Source organism: Diabrotica virgifera, chromosome 1, assembly GCF_917563875.1.
Source record: "Diabrotica virgifera virgifera chromosome 1, PGI_DIABVI_V3a".
Taxonomy (NCBI): domain Eukaryota; kingdom Metazoa; phylum Arthropoda; class Insecta; order Coleoptera; family Chrysomelidae; genus Diabrotica; species Diabrotica virgifera.
Genome location: NC_065443.1, coordinates 79,288,893 through 79,314,076, shown reverse-complemented (window position 1 = coordinate 79,314,076; position 25,184 = coordinate 79,288,893). Strand labels below are relative to the sequence as shown.

At 32.0% G+C, this 25,184-nt stretch overlaps 1 protein-coding gene across 1 annotated transcript in view; it reads left to right on the top strand.

Annotated features, from left to right (window-relative positions):
* Positions 1 to 24,546: 24,546 nt before the first annotated feature.
* Positions 24,547 to 25,184, top strand: part of LOC126878958 (uncharacterized) — a 40,023-nt gene continuing 39,385 nt past the window's right edge. The window contains exon 1 of the mRNA XM_050641827.1: positions 24,547 to 24,749. Coding sequence (XP_050497784.1) covers positions 24,642 to 24,749 — 108 coding nt within the window. The 5' untranslated portion in view covers positions 24,547 to 24,641. The remainder of the gene's footprint in view (positions 24,750 to 25,184) is intronic.

Genomic DNA, 25,184 nt, shown 5'->3' with positions numbered 1-25,184 from the left:
TTATAACGCTAAAGTCACCCTTCTCACACACATTGGCGCACTGTAAACTAGCGTTGGAAGAAGTGCACGGTTGAGTTTTTTTAATGTAATTCTTTAACTAATGGATCAAAAGAAAATTTACAAATTGGACATGAAAGAAGATCAAATAAGCTATCTTATGGTTGTAATAAAAAGAAATAAAATGTATGGACATAAGTACGGTGTGGGCGGAAAGTGAGCCTTACATGAACTTTGTTTAAAAATGATTTAAAAATGTGTAACTAATACAATTTTACTTATAAAACTCTCAAATTTGCACAACTTACCTCTCAATAATCTTACTAAACGATGTTTTGTTCAAAAAAAATCTCAAAAATTTAATTCAAATGATACGATGTCTCAAAAAATGTAATTTTTGAAAACTTCGTAGTTTTACAGAATTCCCACCACTTTAAGACGGTATTACTCAAGTTTGAATAAAGCTAATACAATTTTTTTGATATTTTTTTAAATCTTAGGATATAATCTTCAAAAACACTGAATTATTTTAGTTTAAAAATGAAATAAACAATTTTTTTTTGAGAAAACTAAGAAAGATAACAAAAATGTAATACAAAAACCGAAAATTACCAGATGAAAAAATGTATATACAGAGCGATCAAAACTTTTTTGTGTAAAACTTACTTAAAATACATTTAATAATAAGCTTCAACAATAATAAATGTTTAACAAAAAAAATTTTTTTAGCTCTTATACAGTATGTCTGCGTAACTTGGAACCTATTGATAACTTTTTTAATATCAGTTTTACGAAAAAAAGTTATTCTTTATAAAATACTCTGCATCGTATATAACATAAGATGCAACCATCAAATATCAAATTTTGTTAATTTTGTACGAGGTATGTCAAAAAATATGAATTTCACTCAAGAGTAAAGTACCTTTATATTTCACAATATCAAAAATTTTTATAATGAAAAGTTGTTTGGAATTAAAAATTATGTTCCAATATGTAATTATATCCTTCTAATCGAAAATTTGTTTTTCTTAATATTGTTTCAAATTAATTATACCCAACATCATTAAATTTTCACTTATTATTTATGATAACTGTTTTATTATTAATTTTATGAAGAAAGTTATTCGTCATAAATAGCTGTGCATGGTCTAACACTTAATATGCAAATATAAAATATTATATTTTATCAATATTATACGAGGTATGTAAAAAAATTATATTTCGCGCAATAAATATGTACCTTTATAGTTCACAATATTTCGATTAGAAGAGTGTAATTGCATATTGACACATCGTTTTTAATTCTGAACAACTTTCCATAATAACAATTTTCAGTATTATGAAAAATATAGGTATTTTACTCATAACTGAAATTTGTTTGATTGGGTTCTACTTCTTTTTCATTTAAATATCCGCCATTTTGGATCTGCCATTTTGAAATTTAAATTTTTAATCTTTAATTCAGATTCAACAACCTGTTAAAAATAAAGACAATAAATGTTTTAGAAAAATGTTCTTTTTTATGTTCTTTTTAGAAAATCCGCATTTTGGATCCGCCATTTTATAGTTTATAATGTTAACATTTAAGTTAGGTTTATCAAAGCTCTCAAAAATAAATATACATATGTAGAAATAAATACATTTTGTAAAGAAATTATTATTTTACAACTATTTTTTAAGTTATCCGCCATTTTGGATCTGCCATTTTATAATTTAAATTATCAAAATTTGATTCAGGTTCAGCAACCTCTCAAAAATATCCACATATATGTAAATAAACACGTTTTATAAAAAAAATTCGGATCTTACAACTACTTTTTAAGGATTTTTAGGAAAAAATCCGCCATTTTGAATCCGCCATTTTGAATTTGCAAATTGTAATGTCAGATTCGGGTTCAGCATAATGAAAACTAAAATAAAAACATTTTTTGTCAAAATAAAATGTTGATTTCACCCATATTCTTAACATTATTTATAAAAAACAATTGTTATTGTTTAAACAATTAATAAACAATTAGCGGCGAAATTTGTGAGTAGAACTTTTTACTTTAACATATTTATAAACTAACAAAAATAGTTTTAGAAAAATATAACCTTGTTTGATTTTTTCCGAAACATTGTATCTTTTCATTCTAATTGCACTCCCCTATCTGCTTTATTTTCAGTCCTGCAATATTTTAAAAAAATTATTTTTATTTGCGAAAGCTGGATTGCAAAATTTATTTTGCAAAATCTGTTAAACCGATCTTAATGAAATTTACAGTATTGTTTTATTATATCCTAAAGTTTTTCTGGGTAAAATATGAAGGTTCTAAGTGTAGTATAAATGGTTGAAAAACGTAAAATGCGAATACTTCTTTTTGCATAGTTTTTTTCGCAATTATTGCTATTTTGCAACAAGGTTGACTATTTTTTAAATTTGTAACTAATTCTATATTGTAGGAAATTTAATTATGCAACTTTTACGTCAGTACAACTTTTCACAGAAATAAATAGTTTTAAAGTTATAATCAAAAAACCAATAAAAAAATTGAATTTTTCCTTTATATTTTGACATTTTGATTATTTAAACAATGTTCCGGGCCATTTTGAGTGGGAGGATAACTCAAATATTATTATTTGAGTTATTTTCAAGCAATTTCTGCAAAAAATTTGAGTCACCTCTCAACGTCCATCTCTAAACAGATGCGCCCTGGGCTATTTGACTAGTCAAACCTAGGAGAGACCAAGTTGGTCAGGCAAAGGTCGAAATTTAATTTTATGAAATCGGGGTTTGACTGGTCAAACCTCGATCAGTTATTAAAATGTCGTAATTTTTTAGATTAGGTTTAATAAAACGTCATTTTTTAATTTTAATGTTTATTATTTTTATATTGTCGTAATTAAACATTAAAATGTTGCAGTAAGTGCACACTACCAAGTGTTCTGTTAGTGCACACAACATGTACCACCTGATTACAAATTATGCACGTATGTGCGTCAGAGCTCTTTTTTTGGCAAATACAACAAACCACATCTGAAGAAGTAATCTGAACTGATTGACAACTAGTGACGACGGTCCAGGGGCTTCGTTAGTATAATGGTGATCCTTAGTTTTTTCTTCGATTGCGTAAAACGGCTACTTGGAAAGTTCCCGAAACATGTCGATTTTTATTTTTAAATTACGATTTTATGGCATACATGCTATACTAGCGACGTCATCAGCCTAGTCGTGATGACGTAATTGATGATTTTTTTTTAAATGAGAATAGGGGCATTTGATAGCTTATTTGAAAGGGTATTCGAAAGGTTTACGAAATAATGAATTTATGCGTTAACTTATGCACGCACTGTATACTTAGTCAAACCAAATTACGTGTAAATAATAATCAAACTCCTTTCGCTCAACGCATTTTGACAGATTCAGAGTAGGACACGTACAATACAAAATTTCCTTGCCTACAATATTAACAGCTCAAATAAAGTTTCATTAAAAAAAGAATAATTATTGAAAATTTTTAAAATAAATAAAGTAGTGCGGCAGATTCGTGAAAATATTATAAGAATTGTGCATTTTATGATAGAAGCATATAATTTGGACCACATATACTACACATAACATATAAAGGTTTAAAATTAGATACGAGGCCATCTCAGATTTTACCTTTTACAAGAATGGCGGGCATTCAAAATGGCGACGATATATATGTGACTAATAGCACGATAACTTTTGAACAGAAAGTCCGCCTTCAATCAAATTTGGTAAATAGGTTCTTTTTTTGGTGTATAAGATCGAGCTCTTGAACCGGAAGAATCGGTTTACCAGAAGTTGTGTTTTTCCTGATTATTCATGTAAAAATATGTTGTTCTTTTTTCAATTCTTTCACTTTGTATACAGGGTGTTTCATTGGGAAAGTAACATACGTTAACTGTAGAAAGAGGACACTTAGGCGGTCTCAAAAATACCATACTTAATGGGTCTTACTCCATTAATAACAGAGATACTGGGTGTTTTATCTATTTTGCCATTTTCTTATTTGGTTCATAACTTTTTAACCACACTGTATATTTATTTTATATTTGGCATGCAAATATCCTTTAAGGTGTACAATAAATTAATTTATTTACAAATGTAAAAAATCAAGGCCCGCATTAAAAAATATTAGAAAAATTTTCCGACCCAAAAACAACACCCTGTACTTTAAATTTTTTTAAAATGGAATTTTTAGTTGAAAAGAGGATGAAAAACTAAATTTAGTGGTATACTTTGAATTTTCGGCAAAATGATTTTTCTGGTCAAATTTTGAATTTGAATTCTGAAATTATGTGAATTGCGAGAGCTCTAAGTAGAAAACAATTAAATACAACTTACAACTTGTTAACCGCACTGTATATTTATTTTATATCTAACACGCGAATATACTTTTAGGTGTCCAATCAATTATTTTATTTACAATTATAAAAAATTCAGGTCAGGATTAAAAAATATTGTAAAAATGTTCCGACAAAAAAACACCCTGTATATTAAATTTTTTTAAAATGGATTTTGCATTTGAAAAGAAGTTGAAAAACTAAATTTAGTGGTGTACTTTGAATTTTCGGCAAAATGATTTTTCTGATAAAATTTTGAATTTGAATTCTGAAATTATGTCAATTGCGAGAGCTCTAAGTTGAAAAAATTAAAATGCGACTTAATTTTAATTGATACCATTATTTAATCTAAATTGGTAAAATGTTAAAACATTTCAGTGTTTTTTTTTTATTATCTGTGACAAATAGTTTATGGCGAATATTCATCTTTAAATAATGAATAAATAATAAAAAGTCAATAAAGAATACATCACTTTAATCAACAAAGTATCTAAAAATTATAACAAAACAGAGAAAATGTGCAGCATAACTATTCAAAACTAAAGTACTTATTCAAAATTACCACCATCAAAAATTATTGTTATGTGTCAAAATGTTAATATTTAACCAATTTATATTAAATAATGGTATTAATTAAAATTAAATCATATTTTAATTTTTTTTACTTTGAGCTTCGCAATTCACATAATTTCAGAATTCAAATTCAAAATTTTACCAGAAAAATTATTTTGTCGAAAATTCAAAGTATACTATTAAATTTAGTTTTTCAGCCTCTTTTCAAATGCAAAATCAATTTTAAAAAATTTAATATACAGGGTGTTTTTTGGGTCGGAACATTTATACAATATTTTTTAATCCGGACCTGGATTTTTTTATTTGTAAATTAATTGCGGTTGACAAGTTGTAAGCTGTATTTCAATTTTTTTCTACTTAGAGCTCTCGAAATTCACATAATTTCAGAATTTAAATTCAAAATTTGACCAGAAAAATCATTTTGCCAAAAACTCAAAGTATACCACTAAATTTAGTTTTTCATCCTCTTTTCAACTGAAAAATCCATTTTAAAAAAATTTAATGTACGGGGTGTTGATTTTGGGTTGGAATATTTTTCCAATTTTTTTTAATCCGGACCTGGATTTTTTACAATTGTAAATAATTTAATTTATTGTACACCTTAAACGATATCTGCATGCCAAATATAAAATAAATATACAGTGTGGTTAAAAAGTTATGAAGCAGTTAAGAAAATGGCAAAATAGATAAAACACTCAGTATCTTTGTTATTAATGGAGTAAGACCCATTAAGTATGGTATTTTTGAGACCGCCTTTCTGCAGTTAACGTATGTTACTTTCCCAATGAAACACCCTGTATAGGGTGAAGCAGATAAAGGGCCTATTAGAAGTATCTCGCGAACTAAAGGCAACAAAATCATGAAAATTGGAATGAAGGGGTTTTGAAGGATGATCTATTACATGAAAATATTTTCATCTATTTTCTACTTCCGGTTATACCGGAAGTTGCTTATAACTTCGTCTTTTTAGATGGGACAACCTGTATATTTTTATATTTTTGGATTTTCTTTGATGTCTCCTTTCTTAACATATGAGGTTTTATATCATTATACAGGGTAGTTTAAAGATAATTACATGTTTTTATTAATTTCGTAGCAATTTTCACACCCTGTAGAATTATAGTACTTCGACATCAAAAACTCTGTTTACGTTCAGATGATTTCTAATATAGTCTATTATTGTTAAACATTATTAGTATAGCTATATATTGAATTTTATTATACAGGGTTGGTCAAAACACGGAATGAATATTTTCTGAGTTTTCTTAAATGGAACACCCTGTATTTTAGTATTGTAATGAAATGATATTTTATGGTATTTTTTTATTTTATAAGAATTCCCTATACCTAACTGCTTTAATTTGTGAGTTATTGGTGATTGAAGCCAAACATTAATTGCAACAAAAAATACGTGAATTTTTATTAGGTTGGCCTTGAAAATATTCAGTCACAAACAATTTTTCGAAAATAACTACATATTAATCTAGACTGATCGTTAAAATTCTTAATAATGGTTGAGCTATCAAAATACTTACGTAGTTAAGATTGTTGGTGCGATTAACAATTAAGCACAAATTAAAGCAGTTAGGTATAGGGAATGCTTAAGAAATAAAAAAGTAACATAAATATCATTTCAGTACAATACTAAAATACAGGGTGTTCCATTTAAGAAAACTCAGAAAATACTCATTCCGAGTTTCGACCAACCCTGTATACTAAAATTTAACAATTAGCTATACTAATAATTTCTGACAATAATAGACTATATTAAAAATCATTTGAACATAAATTAAGTTTTTGATGTCAAACTACTCCAATTCTACAGGGTGTGAAACTTGCTACGAAATTAATAAAAAAACGTAATTATCTTTTAAACTACCCTGTATAACAATACAAAACCTCATATTTTAAGAAACAAGACTTCGAGTAGAATCCAAAAATGTAAAAATATACCCATTTAAAAAAACGAAGTTATAAGCAACTTCCGGTATAACCGGAAGTAGCAAATAGATGAAAATATTTTCATTAAATAGATCACTCTTCAAAACCCCTTCATGCCAATTTTCATGAGTCTGTTGCCTTTAATTCTCGAGATATTTCTAATAGGCCCTTTATCTGCCTCACCCTGTATATTAATTTTTCAAAAAGGTAATACCGGCATTGAAAAGAGCGTAATAAGTGAATAACTTATCTTCACATGTACCCATGTGCGGCAGACTCGTGCAAATATTATAAGAATTATTGTACATTTAATGGTAGAAGCATATAATTGGGAACACATATACCTACTACGCATACAAAGGTTCAAATTTAGATATGAGGCCATCTCAGATTTTGCCTTTTACAAAAATGGCGGGCATTCAAAATGGTGGGCATTCAAAATGGCGACTATACATATATGACTAATAGCACGATAACTTTTGAACGAAAAGTCGGATGTCAACCAAATTTGGTATATAGGTTCTTTTTTTGATGTATAAGATCGAGTTCTTGAACCAGAAGAGTCGATTTACCAGAAGTTGTGTTTTCCCTGATTTTTGATGTAAAAATATGTTGCTTATTTTTTCATTTCTTTCACCTTGTATATATAGATTTTTAAAAAGGTAATACCGGCGTTGAAAAGGGCGTAAAAATATTTTTTAAGAAATAGATTGAACTCTTTAGTTATGTTAATTATCAATTAATAAATGCATATGTATTTATTAACATGTACCTACGTACAACGTCAAAATAACTGTCAAAGTCGTGTTCGTTTTTTGGAGTTCGTCCCAAAGAATTATTAATTTTGGCAGTGTTTTGGTACATTCCGGCCTTGTTTCCACGTGCAGAGTGTTATCAATAGTTTCTGTTTTGTGGTACTTTGTGGAAAACTAGAAGACAGCTTTGTTTTACAGAAAATGTCAGGTAACGGGGGCGGTCCTGGCCCGCCCTCGGTTAATTTAAATACTAATAATCAAATGAATAATAATGATAGTCAAATTAATGTTTCTTCAATGGATACAGTATCTTCAAATTTCGAAAAATATGACTTTGATAATAAATATCAACCGACGGATGCAGGTCGGTATCAGGTATTTTTGGAACATACCGATAAGAATCTTGGTCGTCTTTTTCCTATCAGAATTGGCTTTTATTTACAACAAGTAATTGAATTTAGAAATGATGTTATTGATATTCATTCTGTAGGTTTAAAACGTGTTAAGGTAATTTTTAGAACATACAAAATCGCTAATTTATTAATTAATCACGAAATATTAACAAAAAATAAGTTGATTGCTTATATTCCAAAATTTTTCACGCATAAACGAGGCATAATACGCGGCGTTGATACCTTTCTTACTGAAGAATACCTGAAAGGAGCAATTAATTCCATAGTTCCAGTGGCGGAAGTGAGAAGAATTAAACGAAAAATTATAAACGCTGAAACCAAAAAAGAAGAATTTGTCAATAGACAATTGGTAGTAATAAATTTTAAATGTAATAAAATTCCGTCCTTTATTAATATAAATATGGTTAATTTTCCTGTAGAACCATACATCCATCCCGTTGTTCAATATGTAAAATGTTTACGTTACGGTCACAATATCGTTCAATGTAAAGGCAAATCACGTTGTTCTCGATGTGCAAATGAGCATTCTTCCGCTGAATGTAATTCCGAGTTGCAAATGTGCGTTCACTGTAAATCTTCTGATCATCCTTCAATTTCAAGAGACTGCCCAATGTTTAAAAAACAACAAGACATAAAAAAAGTAATGGCTTTCGAAAATAAAAGTTTTAAGGATGCCGAATTATCGATTAACAATCCAGCTTATGCCAAAATTAATACCAACAATAGGTTTGATATATTAAATAATCTTGAAAACTTTCCCGATTTAGCACCAGCAAACAAAACAATTTATTATGCTCCTTTAAATAAACCAAAATCAAATTCAACCGCATTAGAATCAAAAATAATTAAAAGGCGAAGAACTGAGACTTCTTCTCAGACTCCAAGCACTAGTAATTCAGATTTAGAAAATTCCCATCAAGAAAGACAAATTTCTCTTCCCCCATATACACCCGCTCCACAACAGAATAATTTCATGTTTTGTCGAGATAAACTTATCTCACAGATATATTCATTAATTACAAATATAATTAATAATCAAGGAAAATTTGAATTAAATAAGATCAGGGACAATATCATTACAATATTCGATAATAATGAAGATAATTTAGAATCCATTCTCACAGATAGTGAAAATGGCTATTAAAAATATTACAGAAAAACTAACCATATTACAATGGAATTGTAGATTCATTTATAGTAACAAAGGCAGTCTTATGCATCATATTAACAACTACCATACAGATATAATAGTTCTATCAGAAATATGGCTCACATCCGGTCATCATTTTAGACTTAAAGGATATAACTTTATCAATAAATGTCGTGAAGATGGTTACGGTGGCGTAGGTATTTTCATCAGACAGGGAATAGATTACCAAGAATCCGAAATTAATAATAATTTCGATGACAGTATAGAAGCATGCGCAGTTTTTTTGAACAAAATTAATCTCTCATTAGTATCAATCTATAGATCATCAGATGTTAGAATAGAAATAAATGACTGGATCAACCTATTGCTTCAGTTTAATATTGCAAAAACTATTTTTCTGGGAGATTTTAATGCTCACCACGGCATGTAGGGGCCAATTGCAGACGACAGAAATGGTAGAATATTAGTGGAGGCCATGGATTATTTTGAAATAATTATATTAAATGACGGAACACCAACAAGAATATCCCCAACTAGTAATCATTCAGCCGTTGACTTAACTCTAACATCTCCCTTCTTAGCCGACCGTATAGCTTGGTCAGTAGATTCAGTCAGATCCATTAGGTTCAGCTCACTACCCAATCATATAGAAATTCAAATCAATCCCTCCTCCTTTGTCATCAACCTATCAACAAAATGGAATGACTCTCATGCTGACTGGTCTGTTTTGGAAATATTTTTGAATTAGAAATTAGTGAGCTCAATAATTTAGATAGGAATTCAAATTCAGTAGACAAAATCGAATTTTTCCTCAATGCAATCATAATCGCAGCATCGAAATCTATGCCTATTAAGAAATCTTTCACACCTTCTGTACCAAGACCTTATTGGTGGGATGAGGAATGTTCTGCGATTGTTAAAAAACGAAAAGAAGCTCTCAGCGAGTTTAAAAAGCAAGGTAATTTTATCAATTATCTACAATATCAAAACATTTCTGCTAATGTCAAACGTACGTTTAAACTTAAACAAAAAAAAAACAGTTGGAAAATGTTTTTGAATAAACTAAATAAAAACACTCCTCTGACTGACACTGTAAGATCTATTTGCAATAAACACCATCAAAAAAGAAAACCACAATTAGACGAAAGCCTTATTCAAAAAGTTCTTGATACATTGGCTCCTTCATCTGCTGCAGGTCCAATTTTTAACGACAACATTAATCAATTTCACTTCCATCAAGACTCAGACACCCTTTCAAAAAATTTTAGCTTTTCGGAATTTGAATTAGCCTTAAAAAAATCACAAAATACTGCACCTGGACTTGACGGGTTTACTTATACGATAATAAATAAATTGCCTGAAAGTGGTAAACTTTTTCTATTAGAAATTTTTAATGATTGGTGGTAGAAACAAAAGTATTCAGATAGTCTTAAAAATATAATTGTGTGTCTTCTAGCGAAACCTAAGAAACCACCTGACTTACCTTCGTCCTACCGACCTATTTCATTGTTATCGTGTATTACAAAAACTTTCGAAAGGCTTATAAAATTTAGACTCGAACATTTTGTCGAAAAAGATCAATTTTACCAAAAAATCAGTATGGATTTCGTAGAGGTATAGGTTCAATTGATGCAATCTCCCATTTAGTTACAGATGCTCAATTGTGTCTATCAAAATATAATATCAAAAAATAATTACATGTTGTGTCTTTTTGTGGATCTTAAAGGGGCTTATAATGTGGTAGATTTGGAAATATTATATTCAAAAATGGTAACGTTTGGTATCAATAAAAGAGTCTCTATAAATATTTTAAATTTGTTTGCTAATAGAAAAATATTTTTGCGAGATAGTCATAACGTTTTACATGGTCCAAGAGTACTTTACAACGGGCTTCCACAAGGCTCTATTTTAAGTCCCCTTTTGTTTAACACTGCAGACTTGCATGATTTGATGAGCGATGACATACAAATTATTCAATACGCGGACGATTTATGCATTTATGTCACCCATAATACCTACGATCGCTGCATGATAGACTTAAGACGTACTTTTGACAGGTTACAAAACTGGTTCGACGATATGGGTTTTAGTGTTTCACCAGAAAAGACAGCTGTGATGTGTTTCACAAGGCACAGATATCAGTTAGTCGATAATTTCTCTATAGGTAAATACACTATTCCTATCGTAAAAGAATATAAATATTTAGGTATAATTACAGATAGTAAACTTCTATGGACCAGTCACATTAAGTATGTCAAACAAATATGTGAAAAGGGAATTAATCTTCTGCGCTTCCTCTCCAAACAGAGCTGGGGCGCGGATCAACAAATTTCCTTAACGTTCTACAAGTCTTATATTCGCTCGATTTTGGATTATGGGTGTAATCTCTATGGTTCTACCTCCAATACGAACCAACTTACTCTTGATCGAATACAATATAGAGCTCTGAAAATATGTTTGGGAGCCATGGCATCTTCACCAAATCATGCCATTCTGGCAGAGTCTCAAGAACTTCCTCTTAGTTTTCGAAGACAGTTTTTAGCAAATAAAAGTCTATTAAAATATGAATGTTACAACAGTGATTTGATCGCAAAAATTAACTTTCTTGTAATTCAGAATTTGACAAATCATTATTGGAAAAAGAAAAACTCTCCTCCTTTGGCAGATGCATTTATTGATACAAACTTATTTCAAAATGATATTGTTAAACTTAATAAAATACCATTGTATGCACACAGTTTCGATTCTATAATTGACAAACCTATCACCATATTCCCTCGGTATTCAGATTGTAATATCTTAAACCAAGCCATGATAAAATCCATTGTGAATGGTCTCGGGTCGAACTTAACTAAAATATATACAGATGGCTCAAAAACGGAGCTAAATACAGGTTCGGCATTTTTTGTTTCAAACATAAATCATATTGAAAAGTACAGAATCTCAAATTATTGTTCCATTTTTACCGCCGAGTCCTTTGCTATTGAAAAGGCACTAAAATGGTGTGCAACTCAAACATGCACGAATGTGGCAATAATTTCAGACTCAAAATCAGCATTACAAGCTATTAGCGGTCACCCAATAAACCAATTCCGAAATGCCTTAATTTTGAACATTAAAAAATTAATTATGGATCTTAAACAAAATAAAGTAACTGTTTCGTTTATTTGGACGAAAGGACATTGCGGAGTCGAAGGTAATGAAATTGCGGATATAGCCGCAAAAAGTAGTCACAGTTGCCACCATATTGACAAAGTATTTAATTTAAAAGATTTTAATAATGCTCTCAAACCTAATATCAGAAGGAAATGGGAAACTGATTACAAAAGAATTGCAAGTAAATCTACAAATCATTATTTCAGAATTCACCCTACACTTCCAAAAAACATTCCTCATTTCACCTTTAATTATAATAGAGCACACATGTCAGTATTGACTCGTTTAAAATTGAACCATGCTCGCTTTCCATCTCACTTATATAAAATTGGAATACTTAACTCCCCTGTCTGTAGTTGTGACAATATATCCATTGGTGATCTAAATCATATATTTCTAGAATGTTCTCTGAACTCTCAATATTCTTCAATTCTGTATCAAGAACTAATTCATCACGAGTGTCCATTGCCACTAAATATTACAGCTCTCCTTTCTTCCTCAGATAAAGCGATACTAGATTCCATCATTAATTTTATCAGAAATTCAAAAATAGCGGTATAGTTTAGAAATAGACAATATGAAATCATTTAATGTAATTAAGAATTTACATGTTTTGTGGCAAATAGATTTTGTCTGATGCCAGGATCTCACACACAACATGTACCTATGAACCTATGTGCGGCAGATTTGTGCAAATAGTATAAGAATTATTGTGAGTTTAATGGTAGAAGCATATAATTTGGACCACACATACTATGTACACATCCAAAAGTTCAAATTTAGATATGATGCCATCTCAGATTTTGTCTTTTACAAAAATGGCAGGCCTTCAAAATAAATCTGCCGCACATAGTACATGGTGAAGATACGTTATGCATTTATTAAATGGTAATTAATATAACTAAAAAAAGTTCAAAATATTTCCTAAAAAATATGTTTACGATCTTTTCAATGCCGGTATTACCTTTTTGAAAAATTAATATATACCTACAGGATGAAAGAAGTGAAAAAACAACAATAATTTTATCATAGCTAATACACTTTAAAATACCAAAGAGAAGACTATATACCTGGAATTCACCAGCAGATCAAGAAGAGAGAACTATGTATAAGAAACCAAATAGATTATGTATTAATTAGACAAAGATGCAGGAACGCAATTATAGCTATTTGCAAAAACATATCCAAGTGCCGACATACAATTAGATCATAATCCAGTAGTGACCAACATTAGGCTCAAACTGAAAATGATAAAAGTAGAACAACAGATGTAAAAATCGATACAAGTAAACTAAGGAATCCACTTATAAGACAACGCCTGACAGATGAAATGAATAACCGATTAATGAATGTTAAAGAACAAATTCTGCAAAATACTTAAACGGAGACACAATGGTTATTAATAGAGACAGACGTAGATAAAAGTAAAAAAAAATCTGACACCAACCAGATACAAATAGAAACAATGGATGAGGGATGAATTCTTAGATTGAATGGAAGAAAGACGTCACTATAAAAGCAAAAATAACCAGAAAACCACAAAAATGTGGACAAACAGGTATAATACGAAATTAAGTGGGCGAAAGAAAAATGGTTAAAAGTACTGAAAAGAATGTGTAGGAATAAAAGAATACCAGAAAAGACATGACAGTTTTAACACACATAAAAAATTAAAGAATTAACTCAGAACAACAGAAAAAGAAAACCGGGAATACTGAAGGATAATGGGAGACTTGTGTTGAGTACTAACGAAAAATTAAAGAGATGAACAAAATACATAAATAAATTTAATTTTTAAGACAATAGAATAGAGCAGATGAAAGTAGAAGTAGAAGATGATATGGTTTTAAAGATATTAAAAGAAGAAATTAAAACGACATTAAAAAACAACAAAAATGGTAAAGCAGTAGGTCCAGACCAAAGCCCAGTAAAAAGCTTAAATGCATAAATGATGAAACCTTGGACATTATAGTAGTCTTGTTTAACACAATATACAAAACAGGAAACATAGCAAAACAACGGTTACTCTCCAACTTTTATGCTGTCCCTAAAAATACAAACGCTAAATATTGCAGGGAATACAGAACAATATCACTAATCATGGTTGCAAATTTTCTTGAAAATAATACATAGTCGCAAAAATAATACACTAGAAGAAGGAATAGAATATAGCTAGTGTGGGTTCAGAGACGGACTAGGAACCAGAGCATGAGACAGCTCAAAGATAAAATAAATAAATAATTATGTTAATAATAGAGAATTGAATAACCTTCCAAATGAGTTACCACACTACCCCTATTCATATTAAAAAAAAATCATCCGTCACGTCATCACGTCCAAATGAATGACCTCAGTAGTATGTTATATATGCCAAAAAATCGTAATTTAAGAATAAAAATCGACCTCTTTCGAGATTTATTTTCAAAATCGCCCATTCATGAAAAATTATTTTATTCCAACTTTTTAGGTACGTACTCATTGACTATTGTTTAATATCCTTGAATCAGCGCCCCTGAACAAAATTAACACCAGTCGTCATTAGTCCAGAGAAATAATTTTTTTGTCGGGACACTTGAGCAGCCAGGTTGCAAATGGATTTTTTGGGTACTATATACCTAATACATTATAAATACAAAAATGACCGTCACAGTTCGGACAAGAAACTTAGTTATTAACAAGTAAGGGTCAACAATGTGCAGTTTTTTCGTTTAAATCGCTACAGGTAAATTAAATATCTTATTTATAATATTCTTCTTTTTGTAGATGAGCGAAGGTTTAAAATGGCACTTTTTCAATTTTGGTCCGATCCTTTTTTGTTTCGGAAAGTGCAAAATAAGACTACAATTTCAAAAGTAACAAATGTGCTATAACTTTTGCGAAAATGGCCTTAAGACTTTCATATTGCACGAAAAGGTGAGTCAAACATTCCATATAATGCACAAAAAATTTTAAGACGATTCGTCAATTAGTTTATATTTTATTCAATCTGTTTATCGCAGAGAGATTTTTTTTGCAATGCAATGTTATTGTTCAGAAAATAATAATGACATAGCAATTATGTGGAAACCACATGCAAGAATAATAGTTATATCTTTAAAGTATTGAAAAAAATCATTAAAAGGTCGTTTTTATCACTCCGAAAAAAGTTTAGTAAAATAGAGTCATTTTTGGCTTCTAAACAATTTGAATAACTTTGTTAATATTGACTTAGAGTAAATCTACTTTAGGATTTCAAAAGCTGGTATTTTTATACGAATTTTCAGAAAAAAACTTTTTCCCTAGGTTAATTAGGTTCAAAGTTAGCCACTTTTATTATTTAATTCGCAGTTACTTCTATATACATCAAAATTCTCCTGTAGCAGTGTTTGTTACCATACTACTCCGAAAGGGCTTGGCCGATTTTTATAAAATTTCACACGTTTATCCTGTAGGACGTTGAAAAGGTTTTAATCTATTTTTTATACCCATAAGTTATAAGAGTGGTTGTCCCCCTGACATTTTTTTTTATTTTTTTGAACAAAATTATCTACCTTAATTTTATATGATGTAGAATTAAAAAATACATAAGTACAACTGTGACACAATTATGTCACTCAACTATTTTCAGCTTCCGGACTAACAATACTAAACGAAGGTGTTTATCAAAAACCTTTTTTTATATACAATGCACCTGTGGTTGATTGACTTATGAGCGACCTAATTTAAAGAAACATCTCGATCGGATTTGTTTACAAACCTTTTTGGTACTAGAAAAATCGATTTTACGTGCTTTAAGTTATTATGTAAATACTCGTTTATTCTGGATCATTCTTTTGTATTCGAGATGATTCAGCATTGTATAAATAAGAGGGATTTTGAAATTAGGAGTTAGTCATAAATTTGTAGCCATCGCGAAATAAATTGTAAATAAATTATAATAAAGCCGTGGTTATTTTGTAACGTATAAAATTAGTGTAGTATTTTCTAATAAATTAATTAATGTTAAGTGTTTATCGTAGTTTGTAAAATAAAAGGTATAAATTCATTGTTTTTCATTTGTTTAGTTGTAAGTTACTAAAAATAAATAAAGTCAACTAAAATTAAACTTAGTGCCTAAAAAAAAACATAAATAATAAAATATTAAAGTCAACCGCGTAAAAAGTCAGTTTCATAACATTGGTGGTCAGATGTGGGGATATTTTAAATCAACATAAATTTTCGCGTTAAAATACAGTGTGGAATCTTTAATAATAATTAAATATAAACCGTAATAAATAAAGTGTGTGACCATGTCTTCACAGCATAAGCAGAACATTACTGATCTGCTCGTTAAGGAGCTACGCAACGAATTAGAGGAGAGAGACATGGATACTACTGGCAAAAAGGCTGATCTAGTCGAACGTCTAAAGAACGCTCTGCAGGAAGAGGGTCAAGATCCAGAAACCTATTTGTTTGAAGACAAGCATGCTGCTTTGATCTCGAAAGTTTCTGGTGAAATTTCCCAAATTTCGACAGACATTACATCGTTAGAGAACAAAGTTTCTGGAGACATTACATCGTTAGAGAAAAAAGTTTCTGGTGAAATCTCTTAAGTTTCGGCGGATATAACATCATTAGAACATAAAGTTTCTAGTGACATTTCGAAAGTTTCGGGTGATATTTCATCCCTTGAAAGCAAGATGACTAACGAGATCTCTGCTAGCATATCTAAAGTCACCTCCGATTTTGACGACAAGATATCATCCCTAAAATCTACTTTTGAAGAAAAGATAGGATACAAGGAAATGAAAAGAAAATGGAGGAAACCGAAAAAGTAGACAAAGGGATGGAACCCACCTTAACAGACATTAAAGATGATGAAACCAAATACAAATTGGAGCCACGGCCAATAGTTGAAGGGAGTGTAAGTCATGCTCATGTTAAGGTGCCAAATTTCGACGGAAAGTCATCATGGAACAACTACATGAAACAGTTCGAATCGGCGGCCATAGCGAACGGATGGTCCGAAAAAGAAAAGGCTGTAAACCTCACTATTGCTCTTCGAGGCGACGCTTTGGATGTCCTCCAGACTATAGCCGTAAAGGAGACAGATAACTTCGAACAGCTCAAAAAGAGACTGAATATGCGATACGGGCACGAACATTTAGAGCATGTCTATCAGTCGCAGTTTAAAAATCGAAGACAAAAAAAAGATGAAGCTCTTCAACAATACGAGGTATATATTGCCAGATTAGTACGATATGCATATCCAACAGCTCCCGAAGACATGATGGAAAAGTTGGCTGTTCAAACATTCATTGATGCCCTTCGTGATCATGAAATGCAAAGAACACTGCGATTAGCTCGTCACAAGATGCTGGTCGATGTCTTGTCCGCAGCCCTCGAATACGAATCACCTACCCAAGCCTCTGGTGGGTACAGTAAAGTTAGGACTGTGAAAGAGGAACAGGATGAGGACAAACTTGACCAGCTTGTTAATATGATGAAAGACATTGTACCCAAGAAAATGAAGTCCATAAGGTGCTGGAATTGTGGTGAAATAGGACCCGGAGTTAATGTAAGTACCCTAGGTACGATAGCAATCAAGAGACTCGCAAGCAGGAAAACTAGAACGGGTCGGCCTTAGGGGAGCAGCTTCGACCCGCAACTTTTACAAAGGCCCTCTCATACTAATAGCTTCTTTGAAATGTCGTGAAGATTATACATTGCTGGTGGATACCGGAGCGACCAGGACCATTATACGACCGTCAGTTTTAAACAGCGACTGCGGACTGCCACAGGTGAAAATGCCAACACCCACGGAGAAATCCAGATACAATTAGGGATTGGAGCAGAAAAATTCGTTCATACTGTCATAGTTGCAGACATCGAAGAAGATGTTATATTAGGAATTGGATTTTAAGGATAGGGTAATCAAAGTTGGCAACGAGGAGGTATTTCTTCATCCATATGATGACAGCACTGTGCTAGCAGCCATTAAAGAAAATACAGTTGTGCCTGCGAGGAGTGAAACGATCATCGTAGCGCGGCTACAAGGAATTGTAGAAGAAGGAACACCTGTTATGATGGAGCCATGGAACCACGACGAGGTGGTTGGCCGAGGAATCATAATTGGAAAGGAATTGGTTACTTCTGCTAAAGAAGTTCCCGTGAGATTGATTACTGTCAATGACTACCCGGTGACCATCAAGAAGGAGACAAAAGTAGGAACTTGTGTATCCGTGACGTCCATAATCCGTCAGACGACAACATGTCGACGACAACTCCAACGACAAGTTCGATCAAATTCGTGCAGTTGCAGGCCAATCTCTAAATCAAGCGGAGAAAAGGAAATTAAGGGAATTTCTTTGGCAATATCGTGACATATTCATACCGAAAGGAGGAAAGACAGGAAGAACGACAGTTGTCAAACATAAAATTGACACTGGTGCCGCTAGGCCAATTCGTCAAACAGCGCGACGATTACCACAGGCAAAGGGAGAGGAAGCTGAAAGGATTGTTCAAGAAATGAAGAAAGACGGGGTGATAGTACCTTCTACGAGCCCATGGGTCTCTCCGGTGGTTCTGGTCAAGAAGAAATATGGAACTACGAGGTTCTGTGTGGACTACCGTTTGTTGAATAATGTTACCAAGAAAGATAGTTATTCTCTGCCTCGCATCGACGACACGTTGGACACATTGGGTGGAAGTAAATCTTCCACCTAGAGGAAGTAAGTTTTCTACGTTGGACTTGAAGTCTGGATATTGGCAGGTAGAAATTGATCCAGTGGACAAGTAGAAGACGGCTTTCACTACAGGATGTGGATTATGGGAATTCAACGTTATGCCGTTTGGACTCTGTAATGCTCCTGCGGCATTTGAGAGGCTTATGGAAAATGTGTTGAGAGGGTTATCTTGGAAAACGTGCCTGGTGTATTTAGATGACATAATCGTTTTGGGGGAGACGTTTGAAGACCACCTGAAAAATTTAAAAGACGTTTTTAATCGACTTAAAGCTGCCCAGTTAATGTTAAACCCCAAGAAATAAGGGTTAAACCCCTATTTCAAAGTAAAGTCAATTATTTAGGTCACATAGTCAGTAAAGAAGGAGTGGCCGTGGATAAAGGAAAAATCGATTCCATTAAGGAATGGCCTGAACCAACTGATAAACATCAAGTGAGAAGTTTTCTGGGACTATGTACTTACTACCGGAGGTTCATTAAGAAGTTTGCAAATATCGCTAAGCCATTAACGCGACTTACAGAAGAAGCAAGGGAATATTGCTGGGATGGAGACTGCCAAACGGCCTTTGAAACTTTGAAGAAGCATTTAATTACAGCGCCAATACTAGGGTATCCACAGCCAGAAGGAGAGTTCATATTAGATACGGATGAAAGTAATGTGGGAATTGAAGGAGTGCTGTCTCAGATTCAAGGAGGACAGGAACGAGTTCTCTGATATTTTAGTAAAGTGCTTTCAAAACCTGAACAAAATTACTGCGTCACGAGAAGAGAACTTCTAGCAGTAGTGAAATCAGTGGAACACTTTTATCAATACCTCTATGGAAGAAAGTTTCTAATCCGAACCGACCATGCCGCCCTTAAATGGTTAATGCAGTTTAAGAATCCAGAGGATCAGATAGCCAGATGGATTGAACGACTTCAAGAATATCATTTCAAGATCGAGCATCGAGCCGGAGTTAGCCACAGGAACGCTGATTCTCTAACTGGAAGACCGTGCCCAGCAGAGTGTTCCCATTGCAACAAAACAGAATCAAAGAAGCAGCAGTACTAAGAACAACAGTAGTCAACGACGAGTGAACGCCTACCAAGATTAAGGAAGAACAAGAGAAAGATCCAGTTTTACAGAAGATTCGAAAATGGAAAGAAGAAAATCGTCGACCATCTTGGCAAGAAATATCAAATCTAGGATCAGTATTTAAGACGTATTGGGCCCAGTGGGATGCATTTATCTTGGAAGACAGCTTGCTTAAACGAGTAATGGAAAATGATGATGGTTCAGCGAGGAAAACACAGTTGGTGATTCCAAAGAGCAGAGTAGCCGAAGTACTTCGTCAGTTACACGACAGTCCATCAGGAGGGCATTTTAGTGTAAAGAAAACTATTTTGATGACATTTTGGTCTCACATAAATCTCTAATACAGCATTATGAAGTAAGAAAAAGTTTCGTAGAATTTTCCAAAAATTGGAACAAATATTTTAAATTTTATTTCGAACTATGTATTCGCGGTGTGCAAGTACTTGGAAAGGGAAACGAGAAACGACCCTGCGCGAGTCGCGGAGAAATATTGCAACTATCTTAAATAATTCATATTGTCAATTGAAATTGTCAAATTGACGTATATTTCATACCTTCTGTCAATGAAGCAGAAAAATTATATATTGCTCCACAATATTGATATGATATGCAATTATTATATAAAGGTAAATTTAATTAATTGTATTTTGCTTGACGTACTGCATTTTAATAACTAATTTTATTTACCACATACTATTGTTGATGTTTTCATAACATAACCTGAATCTTATTTTTTCTTCTTATTATTTTTTTGGACTATGGCCTTGACAATTATCCAGTAACTAGGACTAATATAATTGGCCAATATAATTAAAAGTGCGAATAATAGTACAGAGCGTAGAAATAGGGGTCGCTTTGCCGAAATTGCACGGTCCCAATAGGTATTTTTATTTTAGGATAAAAAATTATTGAAATCTGTTTATTACGTCAAATTCTACATGTTTACGAATAAGACGAAAAGCCCCAGATACAAAGTTTACTCTAATTAAACAATTAAAATAACTGAAATAAAAATAATAAAGAATATTTTAAATCTAAGACTTTTCGTTCTAGTCCACTTTCTACGTCACGTATCTACTTTCTTTTCGTCTAGGAAAAGGACCGAAAGACAGTTTCGAGTACTCAAAATCCGAGTAAAGATGAAAGAGAGAAAAGACAGTTTTTATTTTTATTTGATTCAGAGTTGGACCACCATCTACAGATATCCATTTCTGCCTCCTAAGGCTTTATCAACGGAGCTATGTAGTCACAACTCTGAACCAAACACTAACGAACTACCTTATTTAAGGGAAATTACCACGAACGCAATAATTCCACTTTTGAGACCTAAATCAGCGACATCTCGTAAAACGAGGAAGACGAAAGACCCTAGATACAAAGTTTAATATAATTAAATAATTAAAATAACTAAAATAAAAATAAAATAAATAAATAAATAAAATAAATAAATAAAATAAATAAATAAAATAAATAAATAAAATAAATAAATAAAATAAATAAAAAAAAATATATGCGATAATTACCGGGGAATATCTGTCACAAGCACCATCAGCAGAGTTTACGGAAAAATTATCAAAAATAAAATAGAAGAAGAATACAAGGACTTAGAGGCCGAAGAGCAAGCCGGTTTCCGCGCTGGCAGATCCACCACTGACCACCTATATTGTGTAACACAGTTAATAGACAAACAAATAGCCTACAATCAAGAACTGCATTTAGTGTACATGGACTTAAAAAAAACATACGATACTGTACCACAAAGTAAACTTTGGGAAGCCCTCGAAAAAACTAACATCAGTCTGAACCTCATTAAAGCTGTAAAAAATCTATACCAACATAATATAGCAAAAGTTAAGCTAGGCAAGGAAATCTCGTCAGGATTTGAAGTGAATAAGGGTCTTAAACAGGGCTGCTGTCTATCGCCGACACTATTTAAAATATATTTAGAGCAAGTTTTGAAATCCTGGAAAAGGAAATGTAAGAATATGGGTATACCGCTAAATGATGATAACATGCTATACACTCTATGTTTTGCGGATGATCAGATTCTTATGGCCCAGGATTATCACGATATTGAATATATGACCCGAAAAATCATAGAAGAGTACCGGAACTGGGGTTTAGAAGTGAATACCAAGAAAACGGAATATATGTGCGTTGGAGGTATACAGCAGGATCTAGCGTTGGAAAATGAAATAACTATTAATCACTGTCAGGAATATAAATACTTGGGTCTTACAATTACACAAGATGGAACGTTGGACAAGAATATCCAAGAAAGGTGCACACAAGGAAGGAAAGCTATCGCATTATTGAACAAAATCCTATGGGACCAAAGTATCTCCAAAGAAAATAAACGTAACATCTATAACAGCATTGTTAAGAGCATTATAACATACAGCAGCGAAGTTTGGCCACTTAAAGAAAAATCCGAAAATATGCTCAGAACAACTGAAATGGACTTCTGGAGAAGATCTGCTGGTATATCAAGAATACAAAAAATCAGAAATACAAGAATATTGGAGATAATGGATGTAAAGCATACAATAATGGACGATATAAAAACAAAGCAACTAAGATGGTTTGGCCACGTACAACGTATGGAAGAAGACAGATTACCCAAGCAAGTGCTACGATGGGCACCAAAAGGACGGCGGAAGAGAGGAAGACTTAGGAAAAGCTGGATAGAAGGAATCCATAGGGAAATCGGAGAAAGAGGCTTGAACGAAGACATGTGCTACGATCGAGAGCAATGGCGATTGGGAATCGGAAGACGTCGTAGAACGTTATGAACCGATTATATATATATATATATATATATATATATATATATATATATATATATATATATATATATATATAAATAACTAAAATATAGTATATTAAGTATGGAGAACGGTAAGGGTTTTAAACATTTTCGTCATATTGACTAGTTTCATTCATTTTATCAAGATAGATACTTTGGTTGTTAGGTAGTAACTAGGGTGCATAACAACAATGGAGAATTGAGTTTTTATTTAGTTGTCAATAATTTTAAGTACAATTATTTTGATTATTATAAATTAAAATATGAGCGAAAGTGAATTTGAAGAAATTGAACGGGCTTGGGAAGAAGGGTGTTCCGCAATTATTCCCGAAAAATCCAAAATCCGTTATCAAAATACCTACCAAAATTTTAAAAAATGGTGCGAAGGCAAGAATTATTTAAGAATCGAAGAAAAGACTCTATTGGCATATTTCGTTCAAAGACATATGCAGTTGAAAGCTCCTGGAAGCCTCTGGGCAGAATATTCAATGATTAAATCCACCGTTTTTCTTTATGATGGCATTGATATTTCCAAGTTTTCAACTTTGATCGCGTATTTGAAGAGAAAAAATGTTGGATACTACTAATGTATGCGATTCTGCAGGAGTTTCTGTTAGAAGTGAAACCACAGCCCAAACAAGTGGGATTTCATTAAATAATTTAACAAATTGTACCATAAGTTTCAATATTAATAAATAATTCGTTAGTTTTCTTTATTCTTTCAAAAAATAAATTAAAATTAAGAAATTTTTTAACTCGACGGTAAGTGAATTACTTACCGTCGAGTTGGAGTACTTACCGTCGAGTTGGATTACTTACCGTCGAGTTGCTAGTAAATGTCACCTACTGACGTAAAATCTGTCACGGTAAACAGTCAAAAATGATCAATCGTGCAAAAAAAAATAATAAACAATAGGATGCTGCCAGAAAGCAGTTTCTTAACGAAAAGTCTTAGATTTAAAATATTGTTTATTATTTTTATTTCAGTTATTTTAATTATTTAATTATAGTAAACTTTGTATCTGGGGCTTTTCGTCTTCCTCGTTTTACGAGAGATGTCGCTGATTTGAGTCTAAAAAGTGGAATTATTGCGTTCGTGGTAATTTCCCTTAAATAAGGCAGTTCGTTAGTATTTGGTTCAGAGTTGTGACTACATAGCTCCATTGATAAAGCCTGAGGAGGCAGAAATAGCTATCTGGAGATGGTGGTCCAACTCTGAATCAAATAAAAACAAAAATTGTCTTTTCCCCCTTCCACATGCTATGTTGTTCCAATTTAAATGAACCGCTATATTAAAAAAAAAAACAAAATGACAGATCTATAGTGATTAGGAAATTAAACGTGACTTTATTAATTTAGGACGGCCACTCACCATCAGGTACACCTGAACAGGTAGACCTGTCCTGTGTACCTGATAATATGTGGGAGATCAGGTCGCCTGAGAGGCTCGTTATTCCCGCCACACAATATGAGGTACACCGGACAGGTCTACCTGATAGTGAGTAACCGGCCTTAGACTTTGCCAGAAAAAAATATAAAAAAAGTATGTTTCAATTATAGAGTTATTGTATATAAAAATTATCTTACTTTAAATATAGTTCTTTAATAAACGTTTACAGCTATAAACCAGAAAAAATAATGGCTTCCCACTTATAAATTAATATAAGTAATGTCAGATAAATTGATTGCGATTGTTTAATATTGCCTTAGGTTTGTTAAACAAGATGGTCGTTTTAATCAAAATTCAAATTTTTTTTCTAGCTGCGGCTGGTATTTACGCTTACCAAGGTTCTGAAGAAACCGAAGGACTTATACCATATAACCTGGAAATGGTAAATACGATTTCAATTATTTTGTAAAAATTTACGAAAATATTAATAATTATTAATATCTTATTATCTAAGTTTGTATTAAATCATTTTTAATGCTCGACTGGTATATTATTTGACAAAAATAATGACATGATTTCGAAGTCAGTTAAGTATTATTTAATGCCCTAGGGCGTTATTTTGAAAAATAACGCCCTGGGGTATTAAATTTAAATAATTAGTTAAATACTGTCAAGTTGACAAATTTCAACCTAAGTAAAACTATGGTTACTACAATTACGTTACGACTATTGCTGGTAAATGTACCTACTTATTTGAAAACTAATTAATTCAAAATTCATTCAAATCTTTTGCATATAAATAATATTTAGTCGGACATTAAACTTTGAAGGCACCACGAGTATTATAGATAATAACGCTTTCGGTCAACGTATATCC